Raw genomic sequence first — 23,195 nt, forward strand, 5'->3', positions numbered from 1 at the left:
TATCTTTATTAATGATATTAACAGTGGGATTGAGTGCTCCCTTAGCAAGTTTGCTGATGACTCCAAGCTGAGTGGTGAGGTCAATGTGCCAGAGGGACAGGGTGCCATCCAGGAGGACCTGAACAGGCTGGAGAAGTGGGCCCAGGAGAACCTCATGAGGTTAGGAGATGATGTGCTTGAAAGCAGCCCTGAGGAAAAGGACTTGGGAGTACTCCTGGATGAGAAGCTCAACATGAGCCACCAATGTGCATCTGCAGCCCAGTAGGCCAACTGTATCCTGGGCTGCATCAAAAGAAGTGTGGCCAGCAGATCAAGAAAGGTGATTCTGCCCCTCGACTCTGCTTTGGTGAGACCTCATCTGGAATACTATGTCCAACTTTGGAGCCCTTGACATAAGAAGAAAATGGACTTGTTGGAGCGCATCCAGAGGAGGGCCACAAAAATGATCAAAGGCACCTCTCCTGTGAAGACAGGCTGAGAAATTGGGCTTGTTCAGCTTGGAGAAGAGAAGTCTTCAAGGGGACCTTATAGTGGCGTTCCAATACCTGAAAGGTGCCTATAAGAAAGCTGGGGAAGAACTGTTCATGAGGGCAAATAGCAACAGAAGGGATAACGGTTTTAAACTAGAAAAGGGTAGATTTAGTTTGGATATTGGGAAAAAATTCTTCAGTATGAGAGTGGTAGGTCACTGGAACAGGTTACCCAAAGAGGTAGTGGAGGCTCAAGATCAGGCTTGATGGGGTTCTGAGTGACCTGATCTAGTGAAGATGTCCCTGCTTACTGCAGGAGGGTCGGACTAGACGACCTCTAAAGGTCCCTTTCAACCTTACACATTCTATGATTCTATGAAAATCTAAATATTTCCTTCATTTTTTATGTGTCTTTAAATTCTAGATACAAAGAAAGAAAGAAAAACAGTCTGCATCCAAGCAGGTTTCTTTCTAACAAGGGAAGGGAAGGAGGGTCCAATTCTTGGCTCCTATAAAACAGCATTACTCTGCAGATGTGCACAGAACCCCAGCCAGTCATACTGCCCCAGCAACCGGCCTGAGCTCTCTGCTGAGTTTTGTCTTTTGCATGTTCAACCTGAAAGACTGAGGAGCAGCCAAAGACATGAAGGAGTGACTTTTGAGCTTGCATTTAGTCTTGCAGAGATAATCAGCTTTAGAGTCTACATTGAGGGGCTTTTAACACTAGGTGGTACGGTTTTTTTGCTTGTCCTTGTCCAAGCAAGTGCATACATGTGCCTATATATGTGGTTTTACTTGCCTAGCTTCTATTACTGAGTATTTGATCTGTTCTGCCTTCAGTAGGCAGTGACAGAAAGCACTCTGTTTTTCTGTTAATAAGACCTATTATAAATACTTGATGAGACATAACAGCATCATAGGATATTTATAGCTTAGATAGGCTTATCCCTACATGACAGATTTCTACAGAAAAGCTGAGCTAGAAGAAGTCTTTTTAGAGTGTTGTTCAGTTTGTTACGATGTGGATTCTCAGTTACTTTAAATTTTTCAAGTAGCAGAAACTCTACAGAAAGACTAGTTGTATCTTATCCTTATTATGTAAGGCATCTTATAGCCTGCATCCTTCACATGGCTCATAATGAGTTCAGTTTGAAGTACTAAGTCAAAGAGATCACATCTACCTCAGGTTTCAGAGTATAAATGTGTTTAAACAAGGAGAGACGAGGCAGTTCCTTGCTCCAGGGTCTGGGCTGCTGAAGGACAAACGGAGTTTGTGGGGCATGGGGTTTGGCAAAGTCTCCAGATGGATGAGGACTCGCTGGGTTCTGTTCAGATTCCCAGTTTGAGCATAACAAAGATTTCAGTCATACCCATTAACCCAGGTCCTGCTGATCTGAAATACTGTTTAATTATCTCAGCTTGATTTCGACTTTGAGAAAGCAAGAAATTCTAACAAGACAGAAATCAAGCACTTCTTAGCATTCATAATGAAATGGAATATTAAGTATTTTCATTTACAAATGAAAAGTTTTGAAACAAACATATTTCCATATGTTTTCCAGAAAATTTTGGAAACATATTTCACCATAATACTCCTATTCGGAAAACATGGCATTTTTCCAGAAAAAATGTTTTCCACTGGAAAAATCTATTAGCTCTAAAAGCTCATATTTTTAACTAAGATTTGGAAAAACAAACAAATTACATCTTTGTCATAGTATTTTTTCCTTCAAACTCTACCTTTTAGTCTGCATTTTAACCATACTATATATTTAGCTCTTCCAAAACAACATGAAAAATATTTGATTGTATAAAATAATAGTGTCAAGAGACAAGTAATCTGCTGCTATAATTTCAATGACATAAAGTTTCTTGATCCCACATAATTACAGTAGGAGGAAATGAAAAAAAAGAAATAAAAAGAAACTTTTAAAATCTATTCTTCATGTTAAAGATCAAAAAGATTCATATAATTCTAAGCAGGAGGAGTTTTCTGTAATCTGGTATCTCACTCCAGATTTTGAAGTGGGATAACCTCCAATAATATCCAAACAAACCTGTTAGCTTGATTAGCTGGCTTGATCTCAGCATCAAAACTGTTCTGGAATATTGTACCATGAACAATTTTCTAAGAGAAAATCATACAAGTTGCTCTTATTTGAAGATTTTTATTTTTTTTTTTACAGAAAAATGTTATTGGTAACACCATCTGATTAAGGTGTTCCTATGTCAAATATCATTGATTTCCTTTCATTAACCTCTCCTCCCAGAAATACCAGTTTCAATTTTTCACTGGATGATGATAAACTACACATAATTTTAAAACAAAATGAAATAATTTAAATTGATCTCCTAATGGACATCGTTGTTCATAACTTCTGTCAGTTTGAAAATGAAAATCTGGAGACAAACTCCTGTTTGCTGATCTTAGTTGTTCTTTCCTGTTGTTACTGCTATCTGCTGTAATGATTGTGAAATTTGAATCAAAGCCCTACTGAATCCTAAAGATCTCTCCCACAGTGTTTCATCATTGTCACAAAGTAGGCACAGGGCTGGTTTTTAAGAGTCATTGCCCTCACATATGTGAACACAACTGCGTGTTATAGAATTTCAAAGAAAAGAGTTTGGCTAAGATATAAACATTCACCCTACTTGTTTCAGTACCTTGAGACAGCCTTGGGATAAGTTAGCCTTTATGTAAGGCAGAATTAGGTACATTGGAGCGCAAGCCTGATCTGGTTTTTTTGAATCCAGCTTGCTCATCTGTGCCATAAACTGCTCAGCTAGATCTTGGTAGACAATGTCCTTCTTGTTTTGTTTTCACCAAAGCAATGGCAGGTGAGATTAGACCTTGTGCTGCTCTGAAAGTTTTAGAATGTTTCTGGCTGCTATTGAAGTTCTTCAGTTAATTTCAGAGGATTATCTGGGGGATTTCTATATGGGTACATGCACTCACATACTACAAACTGTAGCACATATCCCTGGTGTTGGATAAGGCAGAAGCACATAGTGTTTCTTACTATTCATTAGTAGAAGCACCCTAAAATCAAAAGGTCCTGTTTGGAGGCAAAGCAACTACATTGCCTGAGCAAAGCCCAATCAACATTAAAAATAAATCTGGGCTTCAGTGGACACTCAGGCTATGTTTACTGTAACACTCTTCAGCCCCAATTCCCGTGTTTATTACAGGTTTTCAAAACCAGTAGACAGTAGCAAAAATCTCGCACACTAAGAAGGATTGTTGTGACCATGTTTTACACGATTTACCTGCTTCATGATTGCAACATGGATTTCTTGCCTTTGCCATTAGACTCTGATGCTTCTAAACTGTTATGCAAAATGCCAAAAGATCAGTCTCTGATTATCTTAAGCCACAAACAAATTTTGTCTACCATCAAAGGATAATTATAAGATCAGTGTGACATAGAGAGAAGTATAACTCACAGATGAAGAGAACAGAGGGGAGAAATATGATGTGAAGGGGAAAAGCTGTTCACATTAAAAGAATAAGGATCAAAAATCAAACCACATCAAGTTATTGGCAAAATAGGTTGGGTTTTTATACAACCCTTTCCCAACCTCTCCATCCACATGACAATCTTTTCTTTAATGTGTCAAAACTCAAAAGATCAGTAAGGTCTAGGAAGGAGTACAGTATGAGCACAAAGCATAGAGCAGCAATTTCCTGGTGATAAAAGAGCAGAGCTCATTAGCAGAGGTGGTTTAGGCACTAGGAACACATTTGTCCCTGCACTGCTGTGGCATAATGAGAATTGCCATACTGTACAAATACTTGTTTAGCATATGAACAACTGTTGTTTAAAGTGCAGACACGAGGCTACTTTTAAGTGATTAAATAGCATAACTGATAAACAGAGTAGGTGTCCCATTGATTCATAATGAACTATCGTGTATGACGCAATATATACAGAAATCCAAACACAACAAAGTAGTGCTGAGAAAATACACTTTCAGACACATAGTGATGTAACTCATACTTCATCTACGTGAATATTTACACACTTTGCAGCATTTGGAACTGAACATCCTATACAGTAGCAACATATTAATCTCGGCAGCCAAGTCTATTGGATTTGACTGATATTGGCCTTGCAATGCAGGATGAATTAACATATGCACCTGTGTAATGTTTATTCTCGTCACTTAGTGGTAATGCATTGCAGCAGGTATCCGAGGGAAGAAGTAAACTGAATACAAATGAAAAAAAAATGAAAGGCTAGAAGTTTCTGTCTCAGATACATATGGCTCAATCCCACCAGAATTTCTAAGAGACAATTATTTTCCTTCAATCCATCCACTTCAATAGATTTACAGAGGACTTAATATGACCCAAAATCTCTTCTTAGAAAGGAGGACTGGGATAGCCGTGTAATCTGCTTGCCTTAGGTCTGTACATGCACAGTGCCTTGGCTGTGAGAAATAACAGGAGACTAAAACAATTTATTTTTTTCCAGACATCATCATCTTATGAGATCAGAACCTGACTTTTTCACTTCTGATGACCTCCCTGAACAGTATGTACTTCATTTTGAGACTCTCTCTGCATGTAGGTCTCGCCTGCTTTTCAGTTACCTTTTACATAAATTTTACATTGGAATAGCCGTAGTTCTTTTAAAATAGGAATAGAACAAAATCTTAATGAAGGGACTTCAATGAAAATGGGGAAAAAACTGTCCCTAAAAACCCCTAAACAACATTGTTTGCTAAATGTGTGCTTTACAAGCATGAATGACTTGCTTCCTGTTAAATCCGAGTGCAGTATTCACAACTCCTACAACTCGTCAAGCCCGCCAGTGGTTAGAAAAGTCTAGGACACATTATCGCAATTTTTGCTTTTTAGAAAGACAGTTATATTTCTACTTTTCATGGAGAACATGACAGTAGCATGACTTTAAATGAGAAATTAAATGCCTACCTACCAACAAGAAAGGCAGCCTCCTTAAATTGCCCAGCACAGGATGTCAGGCTAATGATACCATCATAAAAACCAATTTAGGAACTTCCAGAAACACAGTGTTGCCAACAGCTACAAATAAACTGAGTGGTCCCTCCAGGTAGTGGGGATGTTGAAGAAGAGCCTGTGAACAAGCACAGAAGGGGAGACTGGCTTCGAAAGGAATAATTTTATTCTCCACTGTTCAAAGCTGGAGCTGCCATAAGGCAGACATGTCCCTTCACTACACACAGCAGGGAGACAACCTGGCAGGGCCATGGCCAGAAATTTGATGGGATGAAGGCTGGAATTGCCTCTTACTGGAGAGCTGGAAGTGCAAAGTTTGGACAGGCACAAGGACACCTTCCTGGAATTTTATTTCCTTATGAATGTTACTTGGCTTTCTCTTCCTTCTGACTAGAGGGCTTTTTTGAACCATAGAAAGTTATGCTGTGAAGGAAGGCAGATGAAGAAGTGATAGTAGCAGCAGGAGAATATAAGGTATTGTCCAAGGGACTAGTTGCACAGCATGACTTCCTAAATTGTTAGAGTAGATGAAAATTCCCAGAAAAGGGAACACAGGCATAAAATTGCTGGCAGATTTCTCTACCTCATATTTGAATGATAGCACGAAGTAGAGATAATCATGATCTAATTGCAGGCAATTTGTTATTAAAGAAAGTATTAGAACAAATTGTTCTTTCTAGTATATAAGTTAAAGTTAAAGTACACACAAAACAGGGAAGATCATTCCTGAGGTATTTATGACTGCAGGGTACCTAAAAAGTACTAAAAATAAGATGGAAAAACAATTATAAAATCTCTCCTTCTAAATATGTAGCTCCAAAAAATATGATCCTTAAGCAACTTGGTCTAATATTGAAATCAGCCCTGCTTTGAGCAGGGAGTTGGACACGGTGATCTCCAGTCGTCCTTTCAACCTAAATGGTTCTTGGATTCTATCAAATGCCCACACTTACACAGAATCACAGAATGACTAGGTTGGAAAATACCTTTAAGATCATCAAGTCCAACTGTACCTGTCCTGTATTAAACCATATCTCTAAGTACCTCATCTACCCATCTTTTAAACACATCCAGGGATGGTGACTCGAACACCTCCCTGGGCAGCCTGTCCCACATCCCGACAACTCTTTCAGTGAAGAATTTTTTCTAACATCTAATCTGAACCTGCTCCGGCGCAGCTTAATGCCATTTCCCCTTGTCCTATCTCCTGTCACTTGGCTGAAGGTTGTGTCAGACTAGTTCAAACCTAAAAATCCACCTGAGGTCTAAAAGCAGAGATGGACTCATCAGAGTCCAGTGGAAAGGGTCTTTTCTGAGGACCACAGCTTATCCTCATCCTCAAGTTGCCCCATCACAGCCCAGATGCCTTGTCCTCACTTTCTACCCAACCCTGTAACAGCACATGGTTTTAGCTTGTTCCTATTTATTTGCAAGCACCAAGTGGATGTGCGGCCCCTAAACAGTCTGAACCATAATGTAAGAGGATCCTGTGTGACAAATTGAGGCAGTCAGAATTAGGGCATGACAGGGAGCCTGTCCTCCCTCTTCCTCATCTCCCTCCAACTGAAATACATGCACATGAGTAAAACGGCACAATTCTATCTGCTGAGGGAGCTGCTATTTTCTCCTGCAAACCCTCCCTCTGCATACAGATGTTCTTGAATGCAGACTGCACACTCCAGAAGGCAGATGCTGCTGCATTTTAATCCCTCTGAATTCTCTGATGGATTAAACCTCAAATCTATAGCTCTCCTTAATGCTGCACTAAGTAACACACACATTGGTTACACTGATTTACAGCTGAAATAAAAGTGAAAGACAGTCAAAATGAAACATCTGTAAATCTATCTTGAGAGTGGATGGGACACTAAAGCACTCTGGATTAATTTCTCTCACCACCCTTCACCCTCCTCAGGGCCTGGTGAGACAAAAACCACTGGCTGCAACAATTAGAACTGCAGGTACATGTATTACCCTCCACCTACCTGTAACCCTTCAATGGCCAGTTTGAGGATAGACGGCGTAAGCTTGGAGGCTTGCTTGAAGGAGAAGTTGCTCCAATCTATAATAAGAATGAAGCCATTTATCTGAAGTTCCTGATCTTCAATGAGCACTTCCAACGACAGTAGGATAGCCCGAAGGATATCTATGAAGGAGTTCCTAAAGCCAAAGCAAGAGAGAAAAAAATAAGCAATGGTTGCAGTTATCTTCAAACCTCAAGATAGTCAGCTTTGCTGGGGATGGGTCATGAGCAAGGGACAGGGATTTATTTATTCTGGTAGAATTCTTCTGAAAAGAGAGTTGTTTCAGAGGAGTCACTAAAGCACTCCTGCTCCAAACCTCACATTCCTCTGCTTGATGTGATAAGTCCTGCTCACTGATGGATAAAATAAACCCTGAATTAAATCTTTTCGATTCTTCCGGCATTCCTTACAATAGATTTTAGCTAAGCTACTTTGGGAAAATATTTCTCTGTGGTGAAATGAAACAGATTCAGGATATCAGTTTAAATCCCTTCTCCTTTGGATATACTTCACCAGGTTTTTTGTTTGTTGGGTTTTTTCACCTCTTTTTCTTTCTGTTAGAAAGAGGAAAATCAGAAAAGGAAATAAATCTGTATGATAATAATATAAATGGTATGGTTACAATTAGGGTCTCCAGCTTCCTGCTTGAGTGGATGGAATGATCCAAGGCTTTGCACAATAAAGTCTGACTGTTGCCTTATTTCTGCAAACCAAATGCAACATGGAAAATACTGCATCCACGCAAAATGGGAACTCTTTATTAATTAGCAGCTACCAATAGGCTGGCTGCAAGGCTTCCTGTAGCTCTGGGAAAATAATTAGAATCCTTGGAGGCCCTGAAGGAGATAGCAAGTGAGAGAGAAGAAAATGTTGAAATGCTTTCTTTAATGTAAAAATCTGTAGTGAGAAGCCTGGGCTCCTCTCTACTGGCATCTCATGCATTTCACAAAAGCAAGTTTGACGGTACAATGACTTATTCCATATTTACACCTGACTATGCTGAATCAGGCTCTCTCATCATCTGTCCTTCTCATTGAGATGATTTACAAACAACAGATAGTTTTAGAGGTCAACAAGCAAGGAAAGCTTCAGAAAGTACAGCTTAACCGTCTGTTAAATGAAATTGTAACATGCTGCTATTGTGGTCTGCTTTACTTCTGCATAATTGTGAAATTTTGATGAGGCCTGAGGTCTGTTACAGGGAAATCTCTCACCATGTTCTCCCACGGAGATTTTCATTTAATCCTTTCTCCTGTTTTCTTTAATTTAAAACAAGTCATCTAAGCCTACAAGAGTGGGTTTTTTTTCAAATTCTGCACGAGAGAAAAAAAATCTATGTGCAGTCAAAACAAACTTCTCTACTGTCAAGATCTCTAGCCCTGAATGGCAGTAGCGCATGATAAATTACTTTTAGAAGTAAATCATGAAGTGTTTTCTTAGTCTTTCTCTTTTCTCTCAGCATGTTTCAAGTACATTACTTTTCTAAAGATACAGTCCCTTGAAAATGCTGTTTCTGAACTCTGTCTGCCTAAGTTAGAAGCTTCTCTGAAGTATAATTATTGAGGTAGCTAAAATACATATACCTTAGAGATATTTAACTTTGTTACTGTTGGGTACCAGGCCACCCCTCCTTCATTTGCGGTAACAGGACAACCTTGACCTTTCCAAATCATATGGGGAAGCTGTGCTAAACAGACAAACTGAAGGAGTACTTTCCTTAGCAACGTGAGGTGAAGGCGTACCAATTGTTTTGGCAACTGACATTTACTTTTAGTCTAAATTTATTTTGAAACACTATGATATGAATATACTACCCACTGCCCAGCTGAAATGGGTGATGGCTTTCAAACAGTGGCACCAAATTATTAGACTTTCAGTGATGAAAAAAGTAATTGCTCCCCTAGGCCATATCTACTTAACATAGGCTGTGCTTCTCTACCCCAGCATCCCTACTCAAGGGGGGTCAGCCTTCCAAAAGAACTGCCCTGTGCGCACTCCCAGAGAAGAGCAATTGCTTCAGAAGTGTCCTCACGCACACGCCAGCCTTCCCCACTCTTGTTGGTGTCAACACAGAATGACATCATCATTCATGGAAAGGCTAAATTGGGGAAGATGAACTAATCCACAGCTCGATTTAACCCCACAGTTGCAAACCTTAAAATTAACTGAATATTTATTATTACTGCAGGTCTGAAAGCAGGGCCACGCTATGACAAGATGTTTCATCCTTCATTTGCAGGAAGATTTTTTCTTAGTAGAACATTCAAAGTCAGATTCATCATCCTGCTACCTGTGATGCTTTTAAAGGCTGGGTAATGTAATCCACTTAAACTCCAAATCACAATGAAATATTTTATTTGACTGGGTGCAAAACCTTCCTCTCAGTCTCTATGCTGAGGAATTCCAATCTCAGTTGGGGAACTACATAAATTACCACCTGTACTTCCCTGTACTTTCAGTAGAAACTATTTTTCTAGGACATATGGCACCCAGTTTTCTTAGTATGTAACTAATCTGTGCTACAGGCTGTCCCCTGCCCAGATCCCTTCCCCCTCTATGTATTTGCAGTTTTTAAGACACAGCGTAGGAAATAAAGTGAACACAAAGACGTTCTTCAGATGAGTAGAAGGAGACATGAAAGCAGCACATAAGTCCTCCAGGTGGGCTGTCTGCAGGCACACTGTTTTGTGAATGCAGGGCCTGGATAGAAATCAGAGAGAGTGCCACTTGAGGCTGAAGCCCTCTGCTTCTTAATCTTGAGGCTTTGAGGGAAATCATTCAGCTGTGTGACTGATTTGCATCCAAATCATTTTCTATGCATGAACACAGAACCATTTTCTATTAGTCCATCTCTTTTGTTCCTTTGCTTAATGTTCTCTTCCCTCCTCCAGCCCCTCTCCCCACCAGTTTAACTCTCTCACACACAAAAAAAATGAAATAAATTACTATTACACAAAGGGAACTGTGTAAGGTGCTATAAGGATTCAGCATGGAGCCTACTGAAGTGAGCCACTAATGAGTTACAAAAGATTTGCACAAGCCCCAGAAAGACAAAAAGGAGGAGGGAGGGAGAGGGTCTATCTGCCTTGGCTGATTGGAAAGGTACCACAAAAGAGGTTCTTCAAATATCCTTTGGAAAATGGGAAGTTAGCCCAACAGAAGCTAGTGGTAAGGAACAATAATGTAAAACAAAAATGAAGATGGTTTAGCTGAGGGATTTGGTGGGGAGATTAGCCAAAGGCATAACATGAAAATAAATAAGAAGAAATTACTTAATTATAAGAGGCATAAGCAGGCTGTGAGAGAATCAAAAGACTCAGTGGAGTACCAGGGTGCAATGGGAACAATTAAAGGGGATAAAGACATTGCAGGGAAATTAAATGATCTATTTGCATGTCTCTGCTACCAGTCATACTGAAGAGATACGTAGGTAATAAAGCTGAGGGACTGCTGGAAAATAAGGGTCAAATAAGACATAGTGCAAGGAAGTGATACATTTCGGAGAAGATAGCGTCAGTAAAGGCTTTTGACACGACTGCCTCTGAACAGTTAAGCACAGGCTCCATCCTAGGCATGCTAATGAAATTAATTGGATTATTCAGATGATTAAAAATATGAATGTGCAGAAGTACTGGCAGCTGAAACCATCAAGATTGTCTGGTAGTAAGCAAAAACAAACTGTCACTAAAAATCCTGACTGTCCCACAAAAGAGGCTAAGTTATGACTAGTGTCCTTATACTGGCAGTTGCTGGCAACTCAGCTTAACATCCCTAAGCCTCTCTCTTCTAATACTTAAAAGGTGGCTTAGTTAAATGCAAATGCAGGTAAAAGGGGATTTTTACTTGTTTAAAAAAAAAAAAAGTCTTGAGATATCAAGTGATTTTATCACCTTTTCAATGTAACAAAGAAATGAAGCTACCTCTGGACATTTAATATAAACTATCAAAAGAATAAGCAATATAAAACTGGTTTCACTGAGTCTGAACACCTAAGAAGAAAAGATGGTGCAGAATACTTCATGGAAAAGCTACAGCTAAGGTTGAATGACACTTAGCAAGCTGCAAACATGGCACTGATACCAACAGGTAAGAGACCACATCAGGCTTTGTTCCCTCTCCACAGTAAATCACCAACAGAGAGCAGAAATGCATGATTAGTTTCTAGTGGGGGGAGACCTGGCGCTACCCTGCAAGGAGGACTCCTATTGGGAGCAAAATGTTGAAGAGGAAGCAGAAAGAACGAGGACCAGAAAAACATGCTCAGGTTGTCCATCCAGAAAGACATGGTCATCTTGTACCAAATTATTTGAGCTAATAGAAGATGAAGAAGCTGTAAGGAAAATCTTGCAAAGGGAGATGTGAACAATAGAGAAGATCAATGCTGGTGAAGGAGGGAGGACCCAGGAAGGAGCATTTTGAGCTGCTCCCACACACAGCTGAGGTATGTTGTTCATGGAGAAGCCCTTGGAATCTAGTCAGCATTGAAATTTGAACTAGCCTTCATAAACCATATTAAGTCATTTATTTCAGCAGATTAAATTCTTCTTTCTGCTTACAAAGTATTGGCAAGAAAGCCCCAAGTTCTGTTAATGTGCTCTTAGAAAACATCTGGGGTTTTTTTAATGTACCTATTTATTTTAGAAATTTAAAACTCACCTCTGCTGAAAAAAGCACTAGAAATAACTGACATACAGTCCCTGAGGATTCATGTCTTGATTCAAACGCGTCATCATGAGTAGCTACTCTGACATCAAAGGAAAAGGCAATAGGTCCAACCACTGCAAAACTTTTCAGATCTTTTGGTGAGGAAAGGGGCAGCCCCTGCCTGCAAAATAACCAAGACAACTAACTGTAAAATGAAGAGTCGTGAATAAACATGGTGACTCACTTGACTAATCCTGGACCAGAGAAGATGAACAGTCAAACAGAGAGAGGAGCTCCCAGCTGACTCACGCACTGGAAAGGGCTTGTTTGTCTCATCTGTCTGAGGTCTGAAGAGCACCTACATGTGCAAAAATTAGCAGGGCTTGTCTGCGATGCACAGGGAACATGGGGTGCGTTTGCAGCAAATGGTGACAACAAATATTTCGACCGGCCATGAGTAACTTTCTTCATAGACCAATTCGAAGCTATTTAAACTCATGAGCTGCAAAAAAATGAATAATATACCAGCATGCAAACTGGAGCAATTCTCACACAACAATATGAGATATTTTTTTCTTATTCTGTAGGGTACCAACCCCTTCTTTGTCATATCCAAGTTTTTTTATTTCTCTGTAAAAACAAAATATACCCACATAAAACTCTTACTGAGTAAAACATGGGTTGCATTAAGTTGATGTCATAGTTCCAAATTATTCTTCTGTGACATCCAGTGTAGCTATCTTGGTCTTTTCCAGTATGTCATCCTCAGACAGGCATCTCTCCTGTTTTGTAGTGAAAAGATAGCAAGTTCTTCTTCATAGCATCTGTGTTAGTCTATAAATAAAATTTTCAAGTAACTTCACATCCAGGAAAACAGAATGGATAGATAAGTGTACTGATTTTTTATTCAAAAATCTAACAATGCACTGGATTAAAAAAATAGTGTAGGCTAAGCTGAGGCATGAACTGTATTTAACATTAGAAATCCACTACTTAGCTTATAACTGAATAGAGGCCAGCTATCTGGCTGGATTTGAACTCCTGTTTGGAGTGAATTGGGAGCCTCTGCCATTGCCAGTGAAGGAAAATGCATCAGCCTGGGGGAAGAAACTACATCAGTTTACTCTTCAGTCATGCAAAAATTGCCTCTTAAAGATATAAATATATAATTCCCTATGTTATGTTACTGCTTGAGTTCTTCTATATACAAGTTTATTGGGTTTGAGTGGCAAGGTTTTGGTAGAGGTGGTTGTTACAAGGGTGGGTTCTATGAGAAGATCCTAGATGTTTCCCCTGTGTCTGACAGACATAAGTCAGCCACCTCCAAGATGGACAGAGAGAGACAGAGAGAGAGACCCATGCCGGAGCAGGTTTTCTGGGCAGGGGGCACTTGTGAATCTGTGGAGAACCAGGCTGGAGCAGTCTGGGCCTGAGAGACTGAGACACACTGTGATTTATGACTGCACCCTATAGAAGTGACCCACTCTGGGGCAGCTGGTGAAGAGCTGAAGCCCCGTGGGAAAGGATTCACATTGGAGAAGTACATGGAGGACTGTCTCCTGTGGGTGGAACCCCACGCTGGAGCAGGGGAAGAATGTGAGGAATGCCCTCCGCCCCCAGCTAAGAAGGAAAACCACTCATGAGGAACTGACTGAAACCCCCATTCCCTGCCCTTCCTTGTGCCACAACGGGGCGGGGAAGAAGGGAAAGAAATCATGACTAAGGTGAAGTTTTCTAAGAAAGGAAGGGTGGGGGGAGATGCTTTAACATCTGGTTGCACTTCTCATTATCCAATTCTGGTGTCACTGGGCGTGTAGTGTAATAAATTAGAGAGTTTTCTTTCCTTTATTCTGTGCTGAGTCCATTTTGCCCATGATGCTGATTGTGGAATGATCTCTTCCTGTCCTTATCTCGACTCCAAAGCCTCTCAATATATATTTTCTCCTCTGTCCAGCTGAAAAAGGGAGTGATAGATGAACTTTGGTGGGTGTCTGGCCTCCAGCTGCTGTCAAGCCACCTCAAGATGTCAGTGAAAAAGAAATGGGAGATGTTCCAGGTGCCAGAGTAGAGATCCCCCTGCGGTGCCTGGAGAAGACAACGGTGAGGCAGGCTGTCCCCCTGCAACCCATGGAGGATGATGGGGAGTAGAAATTCCACATGCAGCCTATGGAGGACCCCATGCCAGAGCAGGTGGAGGCACCTGAAGGAAGCTGTGACCCTATGGGAAGCCCATGCTGGAGCAAACTCCTTGACAGGGCCTGTGGCCCCATGGAAAGAGGAGCTCAGGCTGGAACAGGTTTGCTGGCAGGATTTGTGGCCCTGGAGCAGTCTGGTCGTGAAATTCTGCACCCCATGGGAGAGACCCATGCTGGAGCAGCAGTGTGAAGGATTGCAGCCCATATGAATGACTCGTGCTGAAGAAGTTTGTGGAGGACTGTCTCTTATGGGAGGGACCCCACGCTGGAGCAGGGGAAGAGTGTGAGGAGTCCCCCACTTTGAGGAGGAAGGAACAGCAGAGACAATGTGTGATGAACTGACCACAACCCCATTTCCCATCCCTCTGTGCCACTTGGGGGAGAAGGTAGAGAAAATTGTGAGTGAAGTTAAGCCTGAGACGAAGAAAGGGGTGAGAAGAAGGTGGGTTTAAGATTTGGGTTTATTTCTTGTTACTCAACTCTGATTTCATCGGATATAAATTAAATAATTTTCCCAAGTGAGTCTGTTTTGCCCATTACAATAATTGCCAAGTGATATCCTTGACCTTATCTTGACACACGAGGCTTTTTTTAATATGTTTTCTCCCCTTTCCAGCTGAGGAGGGAAGTGATAGAGAGGCTTTTTTGGGGGCACCTGGCCTCCAGCCAGGGTCAGCCCACAACAGCAAGTATTGTGAGTTTTTTGCTGTCACTTTCCACTTCAGTCAAACTCCATAGCAACCAATAGCCCCTGAATTACATGCTCTGCATTCAAGTCAGTGTTACAAATCTCCTCCTACATAAACTAATTCATATTGTGGGCACCTTTTCCAAATTAATACTTTTCCCCTGATGTTAATATGACTGCATAAGAACCCTTTCTTGTGAGTAATTTGGTTTAAAACCAGGGATCTCCACAACCCCTGTGCTTCACGAGGGAGAGTGCAGATCATCAGGCTCTTTGAACCCCTGGTGGGACCAGTTTTCACCAGAGACTTACGTGTGGGAATGTTGAGGTGACATTTGCTCTCCCCTTTGCCTCAGCCTAGGGACACGTCACACCATCTAGCAGGGAATCAGTCCAAGATAAAGCGTAAGATTTTTAAACTCCTGAGAGCTCAAAAAATACCTCCCTGAGCTCTCACGAAATTTGATCCCAAATGGAGTGGGCAGCCTATTGCAACCCAGCACATCAGAAGTTTAGTGATCAGGCATAAGGAGTCCACTTAGGTGCCGGAGGTCATCCCAAATGTCCTGCTAATGGCTTGGCTGGGCTCCAGACAGAGCGCTCAGTGCCACACAGGGTGAAGCCTCTCAGGAGCACTGTGCAGCTCTGCTGGTGGCTTACTTGCCTTTTTACTACCCAGAGCAATGTCACACTTGCGCATTGCACACAAATTTCTCTGTTGAGAATGAGCAAGTGACAATCTCAGGCAGTGTGCTATGATTGAAACCCTAAATGTGATCGATAAATCAGTTCCACAGAGTCATTGCAGCAATTTGCCTGGATAGTCCCAAACACAATGTTCCCTGTGAGAAGCATGAGCATACTCCACCATGAGCAGTGTCAGGGAGTCCATGGTGGTTTCAGTTTAGTAGCCTCCACTGTTAGAAACATAGGACATGACATGTGGGAATAGACTGATGGTCTCATCTTGGGATACTGTTTGAGAAGTAGTTTTTAATCTCCTATTATGATCTACCAATGTCGTGATACTGTTCCCTCAAAGCACAAATGTGGCAATAATGAATAAAATGAATGGTGGTACATGAATGGCTTATGGTTAACAGCATTAGGATTGATGACCTCTGTTGTTTTATTTTATTCTATGTGATTGCACAGCCTTTTCTTATTCCCTCTTGGCACTGCAAGTCATCCTTGCATCACACTAAACTATTTGCTCAATTTCTTGCATCATTGCGTTCCACAAGTTAATTTTTCATTACAGAAAGGGAAAGGATTTTCTTTTAAACATTATGAAGCTACTGTTTAATCACAGAAAGCAATTATACAGCTCTTTTGTTCTTAGAAGATACAAACAGCATCACCAATTCAGTCTCCCTGCTATCATGTTTTCTCTGTATGATTCCACTATATCTCCTCTACCTATAGCTCAGCTGCATCTTCAACATCTCTCCATTTGAAGTAGCCCTGGCTTTTTTCTCCCTTCTGAAAAAATTACCTCACTTTTTCATAACACTAATGAATTCCTTTCATTGCTCTTTTTTTTTTCCCTGACAGTTGCATTTTTTACATCCTCTTCTTTTTGAGATAATACAATGTAAAGTGAATTCAGTATTCAGGAGGAGTTTGGAATATCAGCATACATAAAAGAATATATTATCTTTTCCTATTTATTCTGTCTCATTCTTAATGCAGCCTAACATCTAATTAACTTTTCTGACCACCACTGCACAGTAAGTACACTTCTTAATTGTCCTACCCGCAATAACCTGATGTTTTTCTTAAAAGGTTAAAAGTAATTGAAAACCAGAAGAAACTGCTCAGAGTTAAGAGCAGATAAAAGATCTGCATACAAGATGTGGCCATGTATTTAAATCCTACATGCTCTTACACTGCGCTTAGACTTCTTTGCATAATAAATTCTGCTTTTCTAGCTCTTTCTAGAGTTTTCCAGATTATTTGCTAATCTTCACTAACCTACACAACTTTCCATTTACTTTTTATCACATCGCTACTTACCTCAAACTCGAGTAAGTGCTCGTCAATGCATATATTCTGAGAGTGATGAGTTCGGGACTACAAAAGTCACATTATTGCTTGTGAGTATTCAAATAGCACCTGGTTACCCACACAGTGCCCATCCACCCAGAAAGCCTTGGAAAACGTAGCAGAACTCCTGGAAGTTCATTCAGAAGTTCATTTTTCTCTCTCTCTGTTGGAAAATTTAACTGTTCAGCTAAGAAGCAAACTCCTGTGTGCTTGAAATGACAGTAATAAACTTTCAGCTGATAATCATAAGCTGACAATGAACCCAAAATGTATTCATGAAGTCAACTCTTTCCTTCTTGTACCTAATCTGAAATCTCTGTGAAGCACTCAGCTCAGAGCAGAAATCTGGTCCAGATGAATCTCAGATTGTTAGAGCCACAGATAGTGTACAATTGGTGTGCTTGACAGATGAGGGTCAAAACTTGCCTGTGAAAGCAGCCCACATTTTGAAAAATAGTCTGCTGAAGGGTCCCTTTTCCTTGTGTATGGAATTATTATTCTACAGACTGAAAAAAGGTCAGGAAAAAATCATAGGAAAACTAGAAAACTGAATGAGGCCAGATGGTCAGGAGCAGATTGCATCAGGCTCAAAAAATGATGATCTATCCAATAGGAAGAGCAGAGCCGAGCTGATCGTGGTGAAAAGCCACAGTGAACTGAGACCAAGTTTTGGGTAACACCCTGGACGTGAAATTGCAGACACTGTGTGTGAAGAGGACAGTTGTACAGTACTATGTTCCTAACAAAAGCATAATATGAAGAAGAAAAATATGACATCCAAGTGGACTTTTAAGTAGTCAGTGTGATACCTTCCTTGGCCATTCTGTGTGAGATGAATGCCCACATGGAGACAGACTGTTGTAGACCCCGCAGCAGTGGCATGTCTAGCAATGGTTCATGTGAAAAATGGCTTGATCATCGTGTGGTAGTAATGTACATCTCCACATAAAGATCTATAAAGTAGCTTTGGTATCACCAGCTGGTATAACAGAGAATCTGAGAGACTTATGTTTTATTCCTCCTTTCAAGAGGAAAGAAAGAGAAAAGCAAAGCAAGTGGGCAGTGAGCAGCAGTGCAACCAATAAAAACAATGGAATAATTTGCAAAGAAAGCATTCAGAAACATCTCAGTCTTACAAACTCTCTACACAGCTGTTATACTCAGCTCTGGTGAGGCTGCACCTGGAGTAGTGTCTAGTTTTGGGCCCCTCACTACAAGAAGGATGTTGAGATGCTGGACTGTGTCCAGAGAAGGGCAACAAAATTGGTGAAGGGTTTGGAGCACAAGTCTTATGAGGAGTGGCTGAGGGAACTGGGGCTTTTTAGTCTTAAGAAGAGGCTGAGGGGAGACCTTATCACTCTCTACAACTACATGCAAGGAGGGTGTAGAGAGGTGGGGGTCCGTCTCTTGTCTCAGGTGACAACCAATAGGATGAGAGGAAATGGTTTCAAATTGCACCAGGGGAGATTTATGTTAGGTATCAGGAAGAATTTCTTTACTGAAAGGGTAGTCAAGTATTTGGACAGGCTGCCCAGGGAAGTGGTGGAGTCACTATCCCTGGAGGCATTTAAAAGGGGTGTAGATGTTGTGCTTGGGGACACGGTCTAGAGGTGGAATAGGCAGAGTTAGGCTGTGGTTGGACTCAGGGATTTTAAAGGTCTCTTCCAGCCTAAGTGATTCTATGATACAGTAAAAATAGCATTTTAATTATCATATTGTAGAGGATGACACAAAAATGATGACATTATTTAAAATCTTGGAGAAGCTCAGAGGTCCCTATTCCAGTCTGGTGGAGACTGTGTTAAGGGTTTTCTAGAACAGCAAGAACACACTGATGAAGCCGTGTGGGATGTCATCACCAAAGGCAAATAATCAAAGCTGAATCTCTCCTGAAATATTGGGTAGGAGGTTACCAAAAGATGAGAAGAAGAAGTGGCAAAAAAATGGAAATAAAATATATCTTAGTAAATGGCTATTGAACCAGACCAAAGAACAAACACCTATGATTATTCCTGTACTTAAATCTGGGCAGTATACAAAAATGTACAAAAGTTATGTTAATCACAAAAAGACTTATAAATTATTTTAGATGGAGCCCTTCAAGGCCAATGAAAGACAGGCATAAAAATATTCTAATCCTTTCTTACAAGCAAATGAAAAGACATGTCAAGTATTATATATCAAAGAGGTTTCCCACTGGAACAATAAGCAACTTTGATATAGCTCACAAGATGGAGGAACTTGATATTATTGATGTAGAAATGATCACTGGGGAACTCAAACCAGATGCTATAAAGATTCATCTGACAGCAGTCTAGAAAAAAAATAACTATAGACCTCTTCAGAAACAATGAGGAAGAATATTTGCTATCATGATTTAGCTGAGCAGGGAAGAAAGACCAGAAAAAAAATGAACCTGTGTGGATTTATGAAATACAGAAATCTGTTGAAAGTGTATGGGACCGTGATGTTGCCAGCCACAAAGAAACTGCTTTGCAGAGTTGTGCTGAAAAGGATATGCAGTGCCGTGAAGCTAAAGAAAAATGAGCAGTTATCACCCTAGCCACTTTTGAGTAGATCATATTTCATGCACCAGTGCTGAAGAAAGTGAAGGAATGAATAGCAACAACCATTCCACCTAAGAGAGCAGACTTTTATTTTTTTACTCCAGAAATCCACCAAAAGTGTAAGTGAGAAATATCTGCAAAAGAGTCCAGACTTTACAGAATCCTTAGTAAGAAAAAACATGATCTGATCCCACCAATAACAAGGAGTCTGTTCAACTATTAGAGTGGACACTCATTTTCTGGATTTGTCTCAGACTTTATTGGGCATTAGACCTCCCATGTGGAAAGCAGCTGACACAAAGTTTCTTTGGAAGATCTGGATTCCACAGACACATGAGTCAATCCAAATGAATTTTGGATACCAAGGAGAAAATAACAGTTATGGAAGACACCATCAGTCTGAATCATAACACACTGTAGGAGAAACCTTAGGAAGTAGTGTTGAGTTTAGTTATATAGGCAGTGTGAAGGACAACTACTTCTGTAATGACTCCAGTGAGTGAAGAGATTGTTCCTTTTGAAGGCAGAGTTACTGAATACAGAAATCAAGTATCATCAGCTCTATATTGTGTATCATTGCTAGCCTTTTCTACGTGTGTATGTATTTGTATCAGTGACAGTAATGAAGCAAAAGATGTCTGCCTAAAGGAAGACAAAGATCTTTTTCTGTGAATTTTACTTACAATTATGCAGAATAATTTGGGTAAGAGGAATAAAAAGTGTTCAGATGAGACAGCTACAACCACCTGATGCTTTGCAAGTGAGAAGTGAGAAAGTGAGCTTTCCTGGAACGTAGAGTTTCTTTGACAAAATAGTCCTTTGGAAGGTTTTTGCTTAGGTTGAGCTTTTGTTTTGTTTGTGCTTTTTTGGCTTCGCAATTGCAAAACGCAGTTTCCCAAGAGAATTACAAGACAAAGGGAAAAGAAGTGAGCCTAGAAAGACTCCCTGCAACACAAAAAGTTAAGTACAAATTTTTCCAGAGCAGCAACCTGAACAAATTAATGGGACTTGCCCAACTCGTTTAGAAAGGCAAGCGTTGACACTGGCTTTCTCAAAGAGGATGGAGTAATTATGGAAGAAAAAATTAAAATGCAGGTTGCAAATTCAAAATAGAAACTGCCAGTTACAGTTGTTTTCAAAATGCTTCCTGTGTAGAATCAGTGGACAAAATAGTATGATTTCATACTCCATAACCACAAAGAGAAAAATTAAACATATTTTAAAACTCTAAGATTAGTACTTTGCAATTTTTTTACTTCATTGTTTGCGAACACACCATTTCCCCTATATAAAAAATAAATACAAAATGAAAGAGTAAGCAATCTGCCTGAAGCATTTAATCAATTCATTGTATTTTATTATTAGGATTTGAAACCTTAAATTTCTGTAATGAACTCTGCTTTTTAACCAAGATTGCTAATTCCCTGGGCTGGCAGCATGAAGGCTTTTTCCTGGATGGGATGAGATGGATCTTTGTGTCACATATTGACAGTAGTTGTGTCAAGTAACTGTTTAACTTGAGGTCCCAAAGAAGGCAGAAATAGGATTGTGGAGCCTTGCATTGAATACCTGGTAAAGATGAAATGTAGCCCAGCCTGCTATCCTCAACTTCCCTGAAGCCAGTACAATTTTTGATACATGTTGATTCACAGAAGAGTATAGATAGTGGTGCAGGTGCAGTTGGTCCTTGTCTTGGAATAGTAATGTGATGTTACATTATTATTTTGACATAATTTTCTCAGCAATTGCCTATGAAAAACAATTTAAGTGGTTTATAAACCATTAAAACTCAGTTGAATTGAAAAACAGAATTTCACATTAATTGCAATGGTAGGAATTCCAAAATACGTTTCTTTAATTTCTTACAACAGAAGTTATCAGCCACATCCTAAACTATTTCAACCTCTCCACAGCAGATTATGCATACATGTGTGGATATTCAGTCTGGTGACCACTGTTTCAGAGTTTGCTGTTCCTGGGGGAAAGTGCTGCATTTTAGTTTCCCTAAACAACTGAAAACTGTACATTGCAAAGTTTTATACTCTTCTATTTCTGTTTGCATTGTTTTTTATTGTGAAGCTAACAGAATTAATTCCAATTATTTTTTCCCACACTTCTAATAAGAATTCTCACATAGTCAATACAGAGAATTACTGAATAAATGTGGTTAACTGAAGTCACTACTTATTCAGTTATAAGTAATTGCTCACAGAGTAACATATGTAACAATTGAGTACAGAAAATAATAGCCAAAATTTGTATGCTTTTGAACCCAATGCACAATGATGTCATGACAGACCTCACAGTGGTTTTTGTAGGAGGCAGCTCTAGAACCAGTTAGCTGGAACAACCAGGATTGTTATTCCAAACACAAGTGAAAGTGATCACTTCAGTGAAGATATGGACCACAGAGAGGCCTCATTTTGTTAAAAGTCAGCAGAAAAGGGGCAGAAAAAAGGTCAGCAGACATTGCCACAGCAAGTCAAGTTACATGGCCTTGAGGAATATGCCAGAAGGAAAACTACGGTATTAGAGGTAAAGGCATAAATCTTGAGCTAACAAATCATCCCTTGTTCTTTACTTCCTCTAGTTTTGTGGAAAACAATCGCATGCAGTCATCAGTACAAGCTTGTTTCCAACTGATTTTTTCATCTGTTCCTTTTCATAAAAAAACCCCTTTCATAAAAGCAGGAAATCACAGATAATTTCCCTTTACATCTAACTGGTTTGGTGTTAAGAAAGTAAGAAATTGGGTGTTACTATGAACAAGTATTTTTAAAGGTAGTAAAGCCTACTTTTCAGGAGATGGCATTTGCAATGTTTGCACCCTAACTGGGAAGATGTAATTTAGTATCTTGCGGCAACTTGTTAAAAATGCAGGGTTTGTTAATACTACATTGGGTGCCCTTTTTTGCCTGTTATTGCCTCAAAATTTACACCATACTAGAAGGAAAAATTTATGCAGAGAGAATATATTCCTATGGATCTAGATCCTATAGGTTTAACACAAACTTACAACACATTTGTTACAACAGCAGAATTCATTTGCTTAAAAGCAACTGTAGTACGTACTTTCCTTAATTCTAGAGAATGCTTTGGCTTCACAAAAATGTTACTAAAAAGGCCTTATGGCAATATCAGAGAAAAAAAATACAAGCAATCAAGTATTTGCAAAATGAATACCAATATGACGCAGTTAGTTTCAGTCCACAAAAGCACACAAAAAGCAGAGTGCTTCCATCCCCTGTGTGGCTTTTATTTTCCCTACTCTGCCAGAACTCTTCATGTTTCCATTCCCCTACATTTAGTTAACTTAGCTTTAGTTAATATTTTGCAATTTTAGTACTAATGAACGGTGCTTAACAGTCAAGTAAATGCACTGCTTTTATTTCTGCATGAGAAGTATATTAAGTGTTCAGGTACTTAAGCAAATGTCTAATGTAAAGTGCAGGAACAGTCTCATTGGTTCATTTTGTCTCTGTAGCTGCATTTGTTGAGATCACTCACACGCACGTCAGTATATGCATTGCTGAATCACGTCGTGAAAAAATTGTAGTGAACGCTTTGATGCATAAGCTTT

The 23,195-nt window shown here is 40.0% G+C and overlaps 1 protein-coding gene across 1 annotated transcript in view; it reads right to left on the minus strand.

The window, feature by feature from the left end:
• CLVS1 (clavesin 1) overlaps window positions 1-23,195 on the minus strand; it is a gene marked incomplete at its 3' end in the record, with an annotated part of 97,704 nt that overhangs the window by 61,267 nt on the left and 13,242 nt on the right. The window contains exon 2 of the mRNA XM_084279997.1: window positions 7,437-7,611. Within this exon, the coding sequence (XP_084136123.1) occupies window positions 7,437-7,611 (175 nt within the window). The remainder of the gene's footprint in view (window positions 1-7,436; window positions 7,612-23,195) is intronic.

This window comes from Gallinula chloropus (genome assembly GCF_964237585.1).
Source record: "Gallinula chloropus genome assembly, chromosome: 2".
NCBI classification, from domain to species: Eukaryota; Metazoa; Chordata; class Aves; order Gruiformes; family Rallidae; genus Gallinula; species Gallinula chloropus.